At 43.4% G+C, this 17,718-nt stretch overlaps 2 protein-coding genes across 2 annotated transcripts in view; both read right to left on the bottom strand.

Annotated features, from left to right (window-relative positions):
• ptpro (protein tyrosine phosphatase receptor type O) overlaps positions 1-7,556 on the bottom strand; it is a 70,638-nt gene extending 63,082 nt beyond the window's left edge. Inside the window, 1 exon segment of the mRNA XM_080757020.1 lies at positions 7,045-7,556. Within this exon segment, the coding sequence (XP_080613146.1) occupies positions 7,045-7,092 (48 nt within the window). The 5' untranslated portion in view covers positions 7,093-7,556.
• A 9,490-nt stretch (positions 7,557-17,046) lies between these two features.
• The window catches only part of ctc1 (CTS telomere maintenance complex component 1), a 19,233-nt gene continuing 18,561 nt past the window's right edge, over positions 17,047-17,718 (bottom strand). Inside the window, exon 25 of the mRNA XM_080757415.1 lies at positions 17,047-17,235. Coding sequence (XP_080613541.1) covers positions 17,141-17,235 — 95 coding nt within the window. The 3' untranslated portion in view covers positions 17,047-17,140. The remainder of the gene's footprint in view (positions 17,236-17,718) is intronic.

Here is a 17,718-nt window from a genome sequence, read left to right as displayed (position 1 = left end):
ATTTTGCCATTTTTTACCATTTCGAAATATATTTTAAAATAGTTCAACTAGCCGAACTACAGCGACACGTTGTAAGCTTGTAGGTCGGCTAATTGAACTATTTGAAGGTTTTTCGAAATAGTAAAGTGGCAAATAAGTTTAGGGATTAAGCGTAAGAGGTGGCGCAAAATATAGCCCTATGTCTCCGAGGTGCTTTGCTGATGGCTGCGACTTTCCTCCCATGTTTCGAAAACATCCTCCCATCCATCCATCCACCCACCTAGGACAATGGCACACACACACAACTTGCACACGCACATACAAGCACACATACACACACACACACACACACACACCCACGTACACACACACACATGCACGCACACACACATTAACTCAGAAAGAGTGGATCAGGACTGAGCAGAGAACGTAATTAAAGAAAACCTGCTCCAGTGACTCCGGCCATTGTATGCTTTAATTGTGAGCCAAAGTGCCCCCCCCCCCCCCCCCTTGGCGTTTAATCAAAGAAAACAAACAGCCAATGGGCAGAGCTGGCTGTGCTGTGCTGTGTGTAGACAACACAGCCCTCCTCCACATAGCTGACAATGAGTTTTCACCCAGGGGTGCCCATCCACCCACCCACACACACACTCTCTCTCTCTCTCTCTCTCTCTGTCAAGTAGAAAAAGACCACTGTTGTCTCCTTATGCAAACGCAACAACACTACTCCCCAAATGTAATGACGACTCCCGGCGGAGCCAGAAGACAAGGAGACGGCCCTAGAAACGCCAGGGTTGGGCATTCCTCTACGTTTCGTATACTTCCTCCCTTCAACAGGACGCTATTCGACAAAGTCAGTGATTTAGCGACGGTGTCAGCGTTATTTATTGGTTGTGGTTGCATTTCTGATCATTTGGCTGCTGCCCTTGTCTGAAGCAACTTCCCATAGCAGTGCTTCTCAAGCTGTGGGTCGGAACACTGATTGTTGTTGTTACTAGAGCGGAGCCAATCTGTTGTTTCCCCCGTGGTCGCTTCTCGCCCTTAAGGCGTCTTGTGGCGTCAAATGTGGAGTCTATGCAGATGACTGATGACTCAGAACATATTTGTGATGTCAGAACAGGCCAGCCCCATCATATGGAGCCTGGGCAGGGGCCCTGTCCAGAGCCCAGGCAGAGGCCTAGCCCCATCATATGGAGCCTGGGCAGGGGCCCTGTCCAGAGCCCAGGCAGAGGCCTTTTGTGGCGGGCGGTTCTGGTCAACCGTGGGTCTGACCGACTCGACACCGGGCACTGCACTCCCTGTGGGGGTTCTAGTGCGTGTGTCGCGGGGGGGTAGGTCCCTGTGTATATTTTGACTGATAATCATAATAAAATCATGTATTATGGCCAAAATACGTCATATTTATTATTGCCTATTTCTGAAAATGCTACAAAATGCATGAACCTTTCTCAAAATGGAAACGATTATGCAAGCGACAATCTCAAATGAATGACAAATAGGCCATTATGTAATTGTGACAGGCCTAACAGCTGTCAGTAAGTCAATTACATCACTTTAATGCAATGCATCCTTTAAAACCAGGAAAAGACAAGCCGCTAGCCCACTACTGTAACATTTGACTGCATCATAATCACATTAATATTGCATTAAAATGTGCTTATAAGGCTTCATAACACGTGTTACAAAATATATAAGCATGTATAACAAGGTTTATGAAGTATTATAAGTGCTGGTCATAATGACCTTGATTATACAAATTGCACAGGACAGATATGACAAATGACGTGACGTGTTGTAAGCTTGTAGATCAGCTTTTTCTGCTATTGATTTTGTGTAGATCTTGTAGATCTGCTAAATGTTTGAAAATGTATGAAATTCTTTTCAACATTCAAAAGATTGAGGATTATGCAAAAATAATTGCGATTCTCCGAAATAATTGCGATAGGCGATTATGTAATAATTATGACAGGCCTAGTCATATCTCGAGAGACGAGAGTCACGTCAGTTAAATCAAATCACTGGCACAAACATAATGTTGTTCTAATGAAGCTTTTGTCGAATTCCTTAGTAAAAACAAGGAACATGAATTTAGCCAACATGTAATCGGTCTCAATGGGTTAAATGAAAGTGATAGAGTTGCCCAATTTGTCAACCAACGACCAATAATATAAAGGATATGATTGATTATAATATTACTAATCATTAGTGGGCTGATTGATAAGGAATCAGATGGATAAGCAAGCAGACTGGATGAGGGTCCCCCTGTCTCCCTAGTTGTCATGTGCACCAGGGTCTCTATTGTTTCACTCTATACTTTCCTTTTACAACAAAGGTATTTGGCGTTGCGAGACGCAGTGTATGATTGTAGATCGGCTATTTTCACCGGATGCTCAGCCCAAAATAGGAATGCTCGGATTCATGTGGTATTAATGTAAATGGAATTTGCACGCAGGTGTGAATGGCACACACAATCTGCTCGCTATATGCGGCCTTCAATTAGCAGAAGAATTTCATTGCCTGCTGCCACCTGCGCCCACTGCAGTGCTAAGAGTAGGGCAGCAGTCCGTAGCTGAAATCAGTGCTACCGCCACAATCCATTTCTTCATCACTGACAACAGCAAGCAGACCGCTTTTCCCACTGTATTAATGTTCAAATCATGTATACTTTATATACCTTTATTGCACGGCTTGGTTGAATGCTTGATTCTGATTGGTCAATCGCCAAATTCAGCTTCAGCGGTCTGTTATTTCTGGATAATGGCCGCTCCACTCTATAACTCTAGACCGATGCCTAATCAAACCCTCTGAGCACCTGCTGTGCCCCGCTGATTTACTGCTGTTTCCAACATGACAGCCATGTAAACACACACACACAATGTCATTTACAGCTAAACATTGCTCTCAAAAATGTTTTTGAAAACATTCGCGAGGATTAGACGATGCAGTACCCGAAAATGGATTCTATTTGACCAACTCACTTCCTTGTTTTCAGACTGTGCTGCAGCTGGGCAGACGCCGGCCAGCGCGACACATGGAATACTTTCATCAAGCAAGGAAATGCCTCGTTTTGTATTTTGTTTTGGGTCAATTTATTAATTTATAGGTAACGGGATAATCGCAGAGGTGGTTAATCAGCCTGTAGGTCATTTAGGCCTATGTATAAACAATGACCACTCAGCCATACATAATCGTTTACATATTACACTTATTCCTTTTAGCCGGTTACAAACTGCTTCACATGAACAATGAAGGTGTAATTAGGAGAGTCAACAGGGGATTTGTTTTATATACACAAATATACAAATAAAAGAGTGTCAAAAAGGATATCCCAGTCAATGACATTTATGTCACTTGCTCCATTAAGATAACAGGAGGCAGGCAAGGCGATATATTTTTTTATCCATTAAGACCTGAGGTTGATTCTACAAATGTCAGTAGTTCTCAAACCTTTCCATGCTTAAGCGTTATTCATAGTCTGATTTATCGGTGGTGAGGTGACCACCGCAACTACAACGGACATCGCGGTGAAGAGCAAACCACCGCTCTCCCCAGCCCTTCTCTCTGTTTTTACTCACCACCGCTCCACATTATTACAGCTCCGGTGGTCACCTCACCACCGGAGCGGTGGTCACCTCACCACCGAAAATCCAGACTTTGAATAGGCCTTAAGGACCCCCACATTTTTGGGGTGTCAGATACATATAATTTAATGATATAATGTATCTGGCCATGCACCCCCATCTAAACAGGGACCCCCAAAAAAACTTTAAAGATTCATATTTATTTATTTTATCACAAAATAGATTAACAAGCTTGCGGCGCTGCACGAAGTGGCGCAATGTGTGCAAAGCAATGTGTGAAATTAACAGGAAATTGAAAAGAAAAATAAATCTGATAATGCTGCACACAATACTGGTACACAATACTTTTTTCCACTCTTATCTTGTGTGACTCACTGCATAGGCCCGTTTTTTACATTTACAACAATTTGTTTGTTATATCCTTTCTTTAATGGAGGGAGAATTTTGTCTAGAACCGGGGTCTTCAACATTGTGGTGCAGACTAAAATGTATATATGTACATACATATATAACTTAATTCATAGTCTTCACTGTGTTGTGTAAATTAAAGTGTTTTGTTTCTCTCTTTCTTTCTTTCTTTACACATTTTCTTCAGACATTTAACCCATTTTGAGCGGGAACCCCTTTTGGTGGTTACATACATTATGTTATGATTTAGCAATTGAAAAATCGTTAAAATGTGCCTCAAATCTTTCAGAAAATTGTCATGATTTAGAAAACTTTTTTTTTTTTAATTCGACGTCAGGGCTGAATGGGGTTAATCACATGATGCTAGTGTTGAAGTGTTTCACGAGGTGGAAGTTTCCTATGACACAAGGATTTGGCGACAGCCCTGCAGTAACTCTAAAGACCCCTTAGGAGTCCCTGTCGAAGACCCATGGCTGGCCTAGAATTGGATATAGGGTCCTGTCTTTGTCCTTACAAAGATGGAGTGGGGTTAACACTGGCAATTATCAGAGATTAGCGGTCATCAATCAATAGGTTTATTCTGATCAATACATGATGATTGTGGGTGGGTGGGGATCAGCATATCTCAACAGTGTTTAAAAACATCTCAAAAAGCTATGTCAATGGTGTTTTATAACACTGGTTCTCAAGCGTTTTCATGTCAAGGACCCCCAAAGTGATAAATAAATATATAGGCCTATATTTGGCTGTAGAACCCCAACTGAAAATATATTTTGCCAGGCTGCCAGGGATTATCATAACAGAAGATCTGTGTTAAAATGTTTCAAAATTATTCAATTGCGTGAGAGAAATAAGCAGCCATGGTCTATGAAAAAAAGCCCAAGAGAAGCGACTGTCACGACTCACTAGGTGACAATGCTCACAGCGCTGTGACGTGTTGTGAGCTGTGTAGATCTGCTATTAAACAAACTTGTTTTTTTTACACATTTTAACAACCCAAATCTGGTATGAGGGTCCCATTCCCTGGTAGAAAATGTTCTTTAGATGTAGGGTCCTTGGAAAAAATACATGATTAATCTGGGGGTTCTTGACATGAAAATGTGTGAGAATCACTGGTTTAAACGACATTAGGCAGCAAGCCCAAATAAGCTACTAAACTTTAGAAACCAGTAAGACGCGCAAACGCGGGAAGCGAACGCAGCTCGTACATATTTGGGTTTTGGACGTATAGCTGCTTTGGGGACTCCTTATATGGTTATGGCTGAGTCATGGTGACACAAATCACTCAGCTCCATATATGGGCACAAAAGCGGGACAGACAGACAGACAGACACACAGACAGACATGATCTGCTAGGTCTCATAGTAAGTGCTCATGGGCACAAAAGCGGGACAGACAGACAGACAGACACACAGACAGACATGATCTGCTAGGTCTCATAGTAAGTGCTCACTGCATTCGCAACAAGCCCTCGGCTCCCACCCCCCGACCCCCCCAATGCCAATATTACCAATATTTAGTTAAGCACATTTACAGAAAAAGAAACCCAAAGTCACTTATGATAAGCAGACATGGCAAAACTGGTAGGAGACTGTTTGTGTATATAGGCCTCACACTGGATCTATGTTCCGCAGAGTTTCTGACCACTTTCACCTAGACATGCAGGTGTGTTGTGTTACAATTTACAATGCAGGCATTTAGCACACGTGCGATCACACATTCATCAGATTCAAATGCAGAGAGACAGTCTGGTGCCTCAATAAACTATACTGCTAGGATCTCTCCTCCACAAACTGTCAACCTTCCACACCAAAAGTTTAAGGAAAATCCAGCGAATATTCTGGCCCAAAACCATCTCCAACCAACACCTTCTTGATCTATGTAAACAAGAAAACATGGATACCATCCTTATGAGAAGGCGGTGGAAATGGATTGGGCATGTCATGCGTAGAGAACAGGACAACATCACCAAAACGGCACTTCACTGGACACCAGAGGGCAAACGCAAAAGAGGCCGACCCAAGAACACCTGGCGTAGGACAGTGGAGGGAGAGTTGAAGACCCTGCATCACACCTGGGGATCTATAAAGACGCTGGCCCAGGACAGACTGAAGTGGAGATCCTTTGTTGCTGCCCTACATGCCAGCCGGCGTAAAGGGCAGTAAGTAAGTAAGTATACTAGGATCTCTCAGAGAAAACAAGAACCCAGCAGTGATTGGGCGAGATTTACTAAGCTGTTTACATCCACGTTTTGTGTGTAAAGGAATTTCCCAAACCACCCACGTTAAGGTATTCTAATGACACAGCTTTGGTCCCATGTAAGTCTGCATCTGAGCAGAGTTGAGAAAGAGCGCGGTCCCACTACTAACTATTCCGATACATCCAAAATATGGGTGTAAAGTTGTAAACAGCTTCGTGAATCAGGCCCTGTGTGTCTGTGTGTGTGTGTGTGTGTGTCAGATGATGCAGGCCCTCAGCCATATAGTGTTCCTGTCACGGCTGGGAAGGGAATCACTGTGTGTGTGTGTGTGTGTGTGTGTGTGTGTGTGTGTGTGTGTGTGTGTGTGTGTGTGTGTGTGTGTGCATGTGTGTGCGTGACTGTCTGTGTGTGTGTGTGTGTGTGTGTGTGTGTGTGTGTGTGTGTGTGCGCGCGTGGGTGTGTGTGTGTGTGTGTGTGTGTGTGTGTGTGTGTGTGTGTGTGTGTGTGTGCGCGCGCGCGCAGCCGAGTCAGTGACCCAATTTTGCCTGAAGAAATAGGCTAGTATACAAAACCGGCTTTCAACGCCAAAACGCGAATTCCCCACAGACACCATTACCCCAACACCACAGAGTTGCAAACACAGACTTTGCCCTGTAAATATAACTTATGCGTGTTGCATGCAAATAACAATAAACACCCCTATATGCTTTATGAAAAAAATGTGGTTAATTTCCACAAAACCGTTATGCTGCACTGCTGCACATGACTGATCCCAGACATGCGGGGCATTCAGACTGATGGATAGGGCAGCAGACTACTGTGTGTAGGTTATTATTATACTCATATATAGTAAAATAATAACAATAACATCCTTACCTGGATAAAACACTGGAGATAGATCGCGGAGAGTAACGTCGAGACCATGATAGCTCGCAGAGTAAAGTATATATTTTCCCACCTCAGCTTTCACCACCAGCGCATCCAAACAATGGCGATTTTCCTGCAGCATCAGACCGCTTCTGTCGCTGACTCTCACTCTCTCTCCCTCTCTCCCTCGCTCTCCGTCTCTCCCTCTCTCTCTCCAAGACGCACACAGTGTTCTTCAGCTGTGGCCCTGGCTGGCTACAAACCCGGGTTCGAACCAACCCGCGGCCCGGTGGTTCCACTGTCTCTCTTCAAGCCTCCCAGTCCCCTCTCAGGCGGAGCTCCTGGGCCCGCATGCAGCGTGCATCTAAAACATCCCTTCCCTGGTACTAGCTGGTAACTGGACCGGTGGGTGGGGTGAAGCGGAGATGATGATGGATCATCAGATCAGTCCATGGTGGTGGTGTAGGGTGGTGTAGACAGGGATGGAGGAGCAGCAGCCAGCGGCTCATCACTATGAGAGGAGGAGGAGAAGGGAAGGGACACACACAGGCTGCATTCTCCGTCTGCTCAGTCTGAGCTGCTGCTCCTTTCGAAGCCCCGCCCCCTGCCCTGACGTCTCTCGCCCTAAGTACATTTATTCAAGTAAAGGCATTACATTTATAGGCCTACATTTTGAGATACTTTTTGAGTGGCGCAACCACTCAAAAAAACCTCCAATGTCCGTCCACCCGTCCCTATTTATGTTTAGGGTACCAACAGGGGGCGCTGTTGCACCACTCACGGTCTGATTTATTTTTACTTCACTGGATTATTTCCAATCCATCTCCAATAAATGTTTACTTCTACACTAGAACTTCTACTACTCCACTAGGCCCAGGGCCGTGCTGAGGGCTCAAACCCAAGAAAAGGGCACATGTTGGGGTGTCTGTTTTTTGTGCGGCCTACATTTACATGCTAATAGAATAAGATGTTCCACAATAATTTGGCCCATGTCATTCATTTGACAGTAAAATAAGAAATACGTTCTCATTACCAAGTAAACATTAAAATATCTAATATTGATAAGGGCCACGGATCACTTTGAGGCAAAAGGGCAGGGCCCAAGGCAAGCCCCTGCACCCCCTCTGCATGCCAGGGTTGGTTTGACTAATCATATTGTATTCCTGCCCGATAATTGTAACGTACCATATCGATATGTCAGGAAATGCTGTGTGTGACGCGGCTTTAACATCAGCATCAGTTTCCGGCTCTGCCCGACAGTTTTTCTTTTGCATTTATCCATCAAAACATTATTTAACTCGATATAGACTCAGTGAACACAAGTCTCGCGATTGATAGGCCGACTTGGCTCACAAGAGAAGACAGACTATAGTATGCACCCACTGCACACAAAACGAGGTAGAGACTGAGCTACACTTCCTAACCGTCTGCCCACAGTACCAAGACATCAGAGACTTGCGGCAGGGGCCCTTTGGACCAATAAGAATTGGTCCAAGAATAGACACAGTGGAGGGATGCTGTGGAGGAACACTATCTGAATGCTCTTTGCTTCAGGAATCAGGATCAGTCTGGACTCCGATAAGAGAATGGCTCATTAGCTCTCATGTATTAGCCTATGGAAATCAACAATAAATGATTATTAGTGTGTATTGTATATACATATTTTGTTCTTTTCATACCAGTTGTTCACAGCTTCTTCTCTCAGCTACCATAGCAAAACAGCCTGGCAGGAAGTGAAGATTACAGAGCTGGAAGCAGTTTCTGAATATACTGTACAATTGTATTGCACCCTCCAGTGGGAACAACATGCAAGACAACTCTAAATCACAGCAATGTTGATTACTATCAGAAATTCACTGATAGTGCTTTAACTTAACAAAAACCAAAAAGGAGGGCATTAATCAACATTCAATGGGCTTTAAAGCCCATTGAATGTTGCATTCAAGCAAAAGTGTAAAAGGTGTAAAATGCAGACTTGCAAAGAAAAAAGGATTCCAAGGCACTCCTTGGTGAAAAATATAAATATGATTTATTGATGAGCAAGGCAACTAAAAGTGACCACCGCGTTTCGACCTAAAGGTCTTTGTCAGGGTTAATCTATAACAGTTTGGCTAATCAGTCACACTTAAATAACTCCAGGTGTCAGGTGATGTTCCAATTATTTCGTTAGGTCTCCCAACACTCCCTCCCTGCTGACAATGACATAGGAATACGTGGTGGGTTCGAATCTGGGTTTTATATTATTCAACCACCAATGAATGGTATTAACAAGAGCTTGTGACTAAATTACTCCATTGGTTTTCCCTTTCCTTTCCGAGTTTTGGACATACAATTGTTCCACCCAACAGCGACAATATTAGGGTCTAGTCTACTCTAGTCTAGACTTGTATAGACAATGATTCCAGCTCGCCTGGTTTAAAAGGCTTTTTCACAACATTTTCACTCTACAAACAATTCTTCTGGGCGAAAAATGTAGGCTAATCGTAATTCGTAATGGACCCACTATGCCAAACATTGACATTATATATTGTGATTGTTCAAATCCATTCTGATTCAATATTCAATGATGAAATTAAGCTGCCTTTCTAAATCATGATAGGCTTTGCTGCCACCTGCTGGACATAAACACCTGTGCTGTGTCAAAGCAGAGCGCCATGTCAATGTAAATCCGGTGATTGGCCTAACTTAGACCTAGAATGCCTGTGATCATTTAATTATACTTCGTAAATTTTCATGTATCTCAGGCATAGATCGCTTGCATCAGATCCTGGTTCGGGTTCAAAATGTGCGGCCTAAATGTGATAAATGCTCCGTTTGTACTCACCCATTAAATAATTCCAAAGACGTGGAGTGAAATATGGTCCTCTAGTTTTATATCCACGTGAAAGTTCTGGCACAAAACGTGTATTTAGTGAATTATCTCCACCTTTTCAAGAGATGCACACGGACGCCTTTCTCTCTGGCGAGGGGGGGCCGGAAAGATCGATGAACTGAGTTTACAAATACGTCCTGTTTACCGCAGACGTCATCACCAATTGACCAGGGAAACACAAAAGTTTGCAGTCACACAATTGGCAGGTGGTGTGATTAAAACTCCAGCAGGTGATCTAGTAGGCCGTTATTTTGCACACAAAAAAAACAAGTTAAAATATGGAGATAAGTGTTTTCTGCTCGGAGTCGGGACAGAGGTAAAGTAAATGAGAAGAAGTGAACGGGAAAGAGACTGACAGGCAGAAACAAGAGCAGGTTAAATCAAACACACACACGCACACACACACACACACACACACACACACACACACACACACACACACACGCACACTGATGACTAATTTAAGTGGTAGGCTATGTGGTAGGCGGTAGCAGCACAAACTAATTAGGTGTCTGAGATGAAAGCGGACAGGTGTGTGTGTGTGTGTGTGTGTGTGTGTGTGTGTGTGTGTGTGTGTGTGTGTGTGTGTGTGTGTGTGTGTGTGTGTGTGACTGTGTGTGTGTGTGTGTGTGTGTGTGTGTGTGTGTGTGTGTGTGTGTGTGCATGTGCGTGCGCGTGCGTGCGTGCGCGCATACATGAGTCCGGTGAAGACAGGAAGGTAAAGTTTCAAGGCAGAAACACAAGAATAGGTTGTCTCTCTCACAGCACTATACCTGTTGCCCTGTCTGATGGAAACACAGTGTCCTATCCTGTGAGTATCTTTTATGTATATACATGTGTGTGTGTTGGGGGGTATTATGTTAAACACAGCTCATTGTGAATGTTTGATAGTTGATCAGACTTGGAGAAAAAACTATATGTCAGGTGACGCAGAGGAAATGTAGACCAACATTTGGACTCTGGTAGAATCGATAAATACATCTGCGAGAGTCCAAATCTTTGCGTTAGCTATGGGGTTTAAATCCATTGCGTTGCATCCAACTTGTCGAGTGCCTTACGAACACAATTGGCCTCATGTGTTCGGGGTGGAACCACGGGATATGGTGGAAGTTGGAGATAATGTGGTGGTACTTGGTATAAAAAGGGTTGACACCCCCCTGATATACAGTAGGGTACAACGGAAGTTGCAAGCATGCAGGAATTCATTGGCATAACTACTAAACTGGGAGAGAAAATGCGTAAAGATAATTGGCTACTCTAAATTGTTATTAGAAGTATTTATTCATGTAGCTATCTCTTGTTGCTGAAACTCACAATGTGTTTTACAGTGCGGCTCTGTAGGAGAGGGTTGAACAGTTTGTATAGCTTCATGCTCGTGGAGACCTGTTACAGCTGAGCAGAAGGGAGGACACAGTCAGTTGTCCACTCACTCCAAGAGTACCATGACAAGAATCTCTTATTTCTGACGGTGAACACAAGTCACATAAACAATAGCATATCAATATTGCATCCACCCTGCTTTGGCTATTGGTAACTAACCTCCATTCAGGTGCATGTGCATGCGTGAGGGTGCGAGGGTGTGAGTGCTGCCAATATGGTCTCATCTTCCAGTGTGATGAACAGGTGTCTGCTGTCACCTGGACATTACCGTCTTGGAAGCCCTTCAATGTCTCTTCTTTTTCATGTCCTCTCTCTCTCTCTCTCTCTCTCTCTCTCTCTGTATACTTAATTACCAGCTTTTCATTGATGTCAGTTGATACCACATCCTGAGTGGGTTGCCATTGTCGTGTTGTATGTGCTTAATAGCATCTATTATTATGTACCATTATTATTAATAATTTAATGTATTATCAGTTACAGGAGATGGTACTACAGGGAGATCAGAATCTCTCTCAAATTGAGGAACATGAAAGATGTGCACAGTACACGCACTCACGCACGCACGCACGCATAAACACACACACACACACACACACACACACACACACACACACACACATTCAAATTCCAAAATATCAAACGTAGCAGATTTATAAGCTCGATCTGCTACTTTTGATGCATTTGTGTTATACTGTGATTAAGTAGGCCGTTGTTTTGCAAAAAAACAAAAGTTAAAATATGGAGATATAATATAATATAATATATGATATGATATAATAAGTGTTTTCTGACAGCAACTTATCAACATAAGTAAGACTCACAATATTAGATGAGAGAAGAAAAGCAGACAGACAGACAGACAGGGTGTGTAAAGTGAGATTTTTGACCTTTTGAGTCAATCAGATAACGAGATTACATTACTGTGTGTGTGTGTGTGTGTGTGTGTGTGTGTGTGTGTGTGTGTGTGTGTGTGTGTGTGTGTGTGTGTGTGTGTGTGTGTGTGTGTGTGCGACTGTGTGCCTGCGTGCGTGCGTGCGTGCGTGCGTGCGTGTTGCCACTGAGGCGTGTCCGTACTCCGTAGTGGAGGGATACATTACTGTGTGACCACGCAAGTCTGACTGCATACACACATTGGAATGGAAACTCTGGGTTCAACTATGTGTCTCTCCCCTGCTGTAATCCCTCAATATTCTGTATCTTCCTTGTGATCCACAGTACTGCCACACAACTAACCATACGCCAGAGAGAGAAAGAGATGGCAGAGAGAGGGGAGGTGGAGAAGGAGAGAGGAGGAGAGGAGGGGGCCTCACTGCCTCTGTATGAACAACAGAGAAAATTGGAGGAGAACAGGAGTCTACTGCAGGAGGTGAAACTGCAACAAACACATGAACATACACACAGGGCCAGAATAACCCCTTTGTGGTGCCAGGGGCTACGACCACGTTTGGTGTCCCCGTGGGACAGACTTTTGTCAACGAGGGGGATGTGAGGGGGAAACGTTTTCACGTCATGGGGTATAACTGCCATTCTGCCCAATACATTTCGGCATGGATTAAGCACTATTTGGAGGTGGCAGTGGATCAGGGGCCCATCATTTTGGACCATGGGCTAGAGCCCATATCGTACGGCATACTATAGCACGCCGTTTAACATCATTTTTGAGGAGTTGAAAAAAATAAAAAAACAATGGGTTATAGCCCATCGTTTTTTGAATTTTTGGAGAAAAGAAATTGCGTGTTGCGGAGGATGAGAAACATTAGCATTTATAAATTTGTGCTATTGCCATAGAGAATGCATTGGGCGTTTAAGTTAAATAACTCAGAAACTACAAAACATTTCAAAGTAAAAACTTCCAGCATGTGTCTCCACAGTAAGCCGAATAATAAAAAGTGTGAATGGAGTTTCTAGGTGAATGTGATTTTTGAGTGCCTATAAAGCTGCCATTGAGCCCCATGTTAAATGTCTCAAATTTGAAAGCACTATATTTCTAAAACTATAACACATTTCAAAGATTCCTTTTCAGGCAAACATGTCCACCCTAAGATGAACCTAAGTAGGCTAGAATGGGGTTGGTAGGTTTAAGTATGTAGGACTAGTAGCTGGTGTTGTCCTGGACAGTCAGCTCTCGTTCAAAGCTCACATCACAGCTGTCACTCGATCCTGTAGGTTCACACTCTATAACATACGACGAATTAGACCGTTCCTCACCCAGGAATCAGCCCAGCTCCTAATCCAGACAACAGTCTTGTCAAAACTCGACTATTGTAACTCCCTCCTTACTGGCCTACCAGCATGTGCACTTAAGCCTCTCCAGCTGATCCAAAATGCCGCAGCTCACTTGGTCTTCAACCAGACAAAATTCGCACATGTCTCCCCCCTGCTCCGCTCCCTCCACTGGCTCCCGGTCGCTGCCCGCACAGAATACAAAACTCTGATGCTGGCATTCAAAGCAACCAAAGGTATGGCTCCCCCATATCTTGCAAGTATGATTGAACCCTACAAACCCTCCCGCGCACTCAGATCAGCCAACGCAGGGAAGCTGGAAGTACCCTCACTAAAAACGCCGGGACAACGCTCCACACGTCCCAAACTCTTTTCCCTTCTGGCTCCAAAACTGTGGAATGCACTTCCCATTGCAGTCAAAACATGTCCACCGTAAGATGAACCTAAGTAGGCTAGAATGGGGTTGGTAGGTAAGTATGTAGGACTAGTAGCATGCCAAAGTTTGTGCTATTGCCATAGAGAATGCATTGGGCGTTTAAATTAAATAACTCAGAAACTACAAAACATTTCAAAGTAAAACGTTCCAGCATGTGTCTCCACAGTAAGCTGAATAATAAAAAGTGTGAATGGAGTTTCTAGGTGAAAGGGATTTTTTGACGTGCCAAAATGTTAGTGGGGTTTGAACTCACCATCTCCCGGTCATGTGGCAGTTGTCGCTCAGTAGGTAGAGCAGGTCAGCGGTACGAATCAGCGGTACAGGGTCAGCGGTACGAATCTTGGCACCTCCCCTCTGCATGTCGAAGTGTCCTTGGGAAAGACATTAATCAATTGCCATGTTGTTGTGGGACGTGAGGATGCCGGCGTTGACTGTTTGCCGCTTCACCTCCCAATGTATGAATGAAGGGACCATTGTAAATGCAATCCATTATAATTCTGCTGCCATTACTTAGAATACTCTGGTCTGTTTCCTCCCATCTCTCCTCTCCAGTTAGCTCACATAGAGGCAGACCTGAGGAGGTCGTTGCGTATAGAGGTTGAAAGAGAGCAAGAGAAAGAGTTCCTCAGACAGCAGGACAACAGAATAAACCGGCAGCATCTCTGCTACCTCACCCTGAGCCAGCGTGTTAACAAGTATGTACACACACGCACGCACACACACAAAGATTGCATTTGCATGTTTCATGCAATTTGTGTGATATTGTTGTTTGTGTTAACCCTCAGGACCTGGGTGAGCAGTTACTTCAGAAAATTCCCCATGCACATCTACTGTTTACCCATCCAAACCATCAGCCACGCTTACAATAGCAACGGGAAGCGAGGCAAGAAGAAGAGATGAGGAGGAGGGAGGGAGGGTCTTTCAACATGGCCCAGGTCATTACAGTGGAACCTTTCTGAAAATGTGTATGGCTTGTTAAAGCCCTGCCCAGTCCCAGGATAATCGAACAGAATCCATACTTTCCCATTCTAGTACAGAACCCACTCAACCCAGGCTGTCCTGTGCAAGACAAGTGTTGACATGTTTATCACAGAGCCGAGAGCCTGCCAGCGTGGTCAGGGACCATTTAAAAGATAATTGACCAAAATGTGTGAAACTATTAGTCTTGCGTTACCAGACTGTTGCCTCAATTTCCAAATGCTTCCATCATACAGTCTGGAGCAACAGAAGTCATGAGTAAAATTTAAATATAAAGCAGAAGTGGAGACTCCTCCCCACTTCCGTTTCAAATCATCTAAGCATATATACCGGTAGCTTGTTGCTTAGCAGATAAGGAAAAAAAGGAAAAAGCTTTAAAGATATTTTTAAATATATTTTCGTGAGCTGAAATGGCAGCTTCCTTACTTGGATTTCTGGAGGTGTAGTTCCAGATTCTATATAATAGCATTCTGAGATTCTAGAATAGTTGTCTAGCTACACGAGACTATGAAACTATAAACAGGATCGTGTCAAAGGTCACACCAGACACATATGTTCTACAGTAGGCCTACAGTAAATGTCTCAATGAAGAGCAGAGTGCAACCACCCCAAGTGTATACGTTAAATTAGCTCAAGTGTCCTTGAGCAAGACACTGAACCCCTAATTGCTCCCGATGTGCAGGTTGGTGCGGTGCATGGTTTCCTCCGCCATCGTTGTATGTCAATGGCAGAATGTAATACACAATCTATGTAAAGTGCCTACACCACACCCACTTAAATTTGATTGGTTAATTATCTTCCTCTGTGACACTGCATGTACAGCATACACAGTGTCATTTGTCATTATGTCAAACTGTCTGTTGTCCTGGTGGTGTCCAAAGCAAATGGTTTTAAATGCAGTCCTTCCTTTAATACTTTATTGTGTCATTATTATTATTAATAATAATAATCCTTGTCCTGTAAAATCAGTGTTCATTTAGTGTTGGAAACAAAGCCTGACATTAGTATGGCTTCCATCTAGTGGGCTACAGTTGTAACTGCCATATTGCGTTATGTGGGATCACTTTATGATAGTGTAACAGGTCAAGCATTTGTTTTTACATGAAAAACACTAAAAACGGCAACCTTTGACTTGATCAATTGAGTGATACGAGTGTCCAACTTGACTCGTGTCCATTTCGTGTATCAGTACTGTAGCCTCGCTGCCTCGCATAGCCAGCCTTCATCTGCCTTTGCAATGCATATTGCCCCAGGCTACGAGCCTACGTGAGGCTAATAAGGAATCATACTTTCAGTGTCTCTGGGAAACTTTGGATAGGCTACCTGGTGAACAATGAAACATCTGCCTACTCTAAACAACATGCTCTGCAAATAACATTGAGAAAAATACCATAAGGGTATTGCAACTGGCCACCTTTACAGGCATTTCCCCCTGAATTGTCATCTGTGAGCCAGTGGCATCGCTCTCTGCATCTCTACTTCTCTCAAGGCACTGATGGGACTGCATAGCAGGGGCCTCCCTGAGCCAAGACAGGTCTACATTGACCACATAGCTACATTACATACCTCAACCGAGCAGGAGTTGGATGGCTTCAGCAGGTTATCAAATGTTTATTTGGAATTGTAAACTATAGGATACCATAAACAATGAAGATATCATCTGTCTAAACTTATTTTTTACCTACACTGGTTTTAGCTCTAGGCTTTATGCCCTCATGTTTTGTTTCTGTTTCTTAGATCTTTTATAGTGGTGTGATGCTTTTTATGCAAATGCATATTGTAGCACTTTTGAGATTTGCCCAAATGTAAAGTGCATTATAAATCAAACCCATTATTATAATAATTATCCAAAAATCTGTGGTAATCTTTTTTTACAATAAAACAAATAAAGAAATTGACAAAACTTGCTAACCTGAACTATACGGTCTTCACCAGAGTCATATGTCACTTATTCTCTCATCCATCCTTCCTCTCTCGTCTCTCGGTGTCCTCCTGTCTCTCTCGTTTTGATCTGAGTGACTGACACAGAACCGCTTTACGACCAATGCAAATACGTCATTTATTAACATTATCGATGTGCTTTCAATGATACAGTCACGCATGAATACAACATAGTTGAAGAAGGAAACATCATTCTTATGAATTACTTTTATCAAATTACAATGACGAAAAGATCAACTGGGATCACACTGTATGTAGATCAGCCAACCAGCCAGTCATTCAGTCAGTATGCTTAAACATGTCAGCTGTAGTGGAGGATTCATCCGTGTCATGAAATCTCTCTCTCCTCGACTGAAGCGCTTCAGTGTCTCTGAAAAACAAACAGTTAGCCTGTTCAGCATCAGTCCAGCCAACCTCTTCATGAGAGAGGTGACTGCCATGGATGGCGACGCCAATAAAATGGCTGAATCTGAATAACAGTGATCAAAGCTGATGGAGTAGTTCATTTTATTTATTTTGTAAGATTAGTTTTTGGCTTTTCTGCCTGTATTGATAGATACAAGTGAAGATTGACAGGAAAGAGAGAGAGAGAGAGAGAGAGAGAGACGGGGAGAAACATTCAGCAATGGTCGTCATGAACGGGACTCAAACATGCAACGCAATGTCAGGCCAGTGTTTTATGAACACAATTGCTGCTGTATTTTATACCTCATACTAAGCATTTAAAGTATGAGGTATAAAGTACAGCAGCCTTGTGTTCATAAAACAGAAAGATTGGGTATTGGGTAAGACTGACGTTATGCATCTTTCAGGACCTTTCACTGCTTTGTCTCAATTCTGACATTCCGTTATT

This window comes from Protomyctophum bolini (assembly GCF_963924005.1).
Source record: "Protomyctophum bolini genome assembly, chromosome: 23".
In the NCBI taxonomy this organism is placed as follows: domain Eukaryota; kingdom Metazoa; phylum Chordata; class Actinopteri; order Myctophiformes; family Myctophidae; genus Protomyctophum; species Protomyctophum bolini.
Note: the sequence above shows the minus strand (reverse complement) of the source record. Positions and strands in the feature narration are given on the sequence as shown.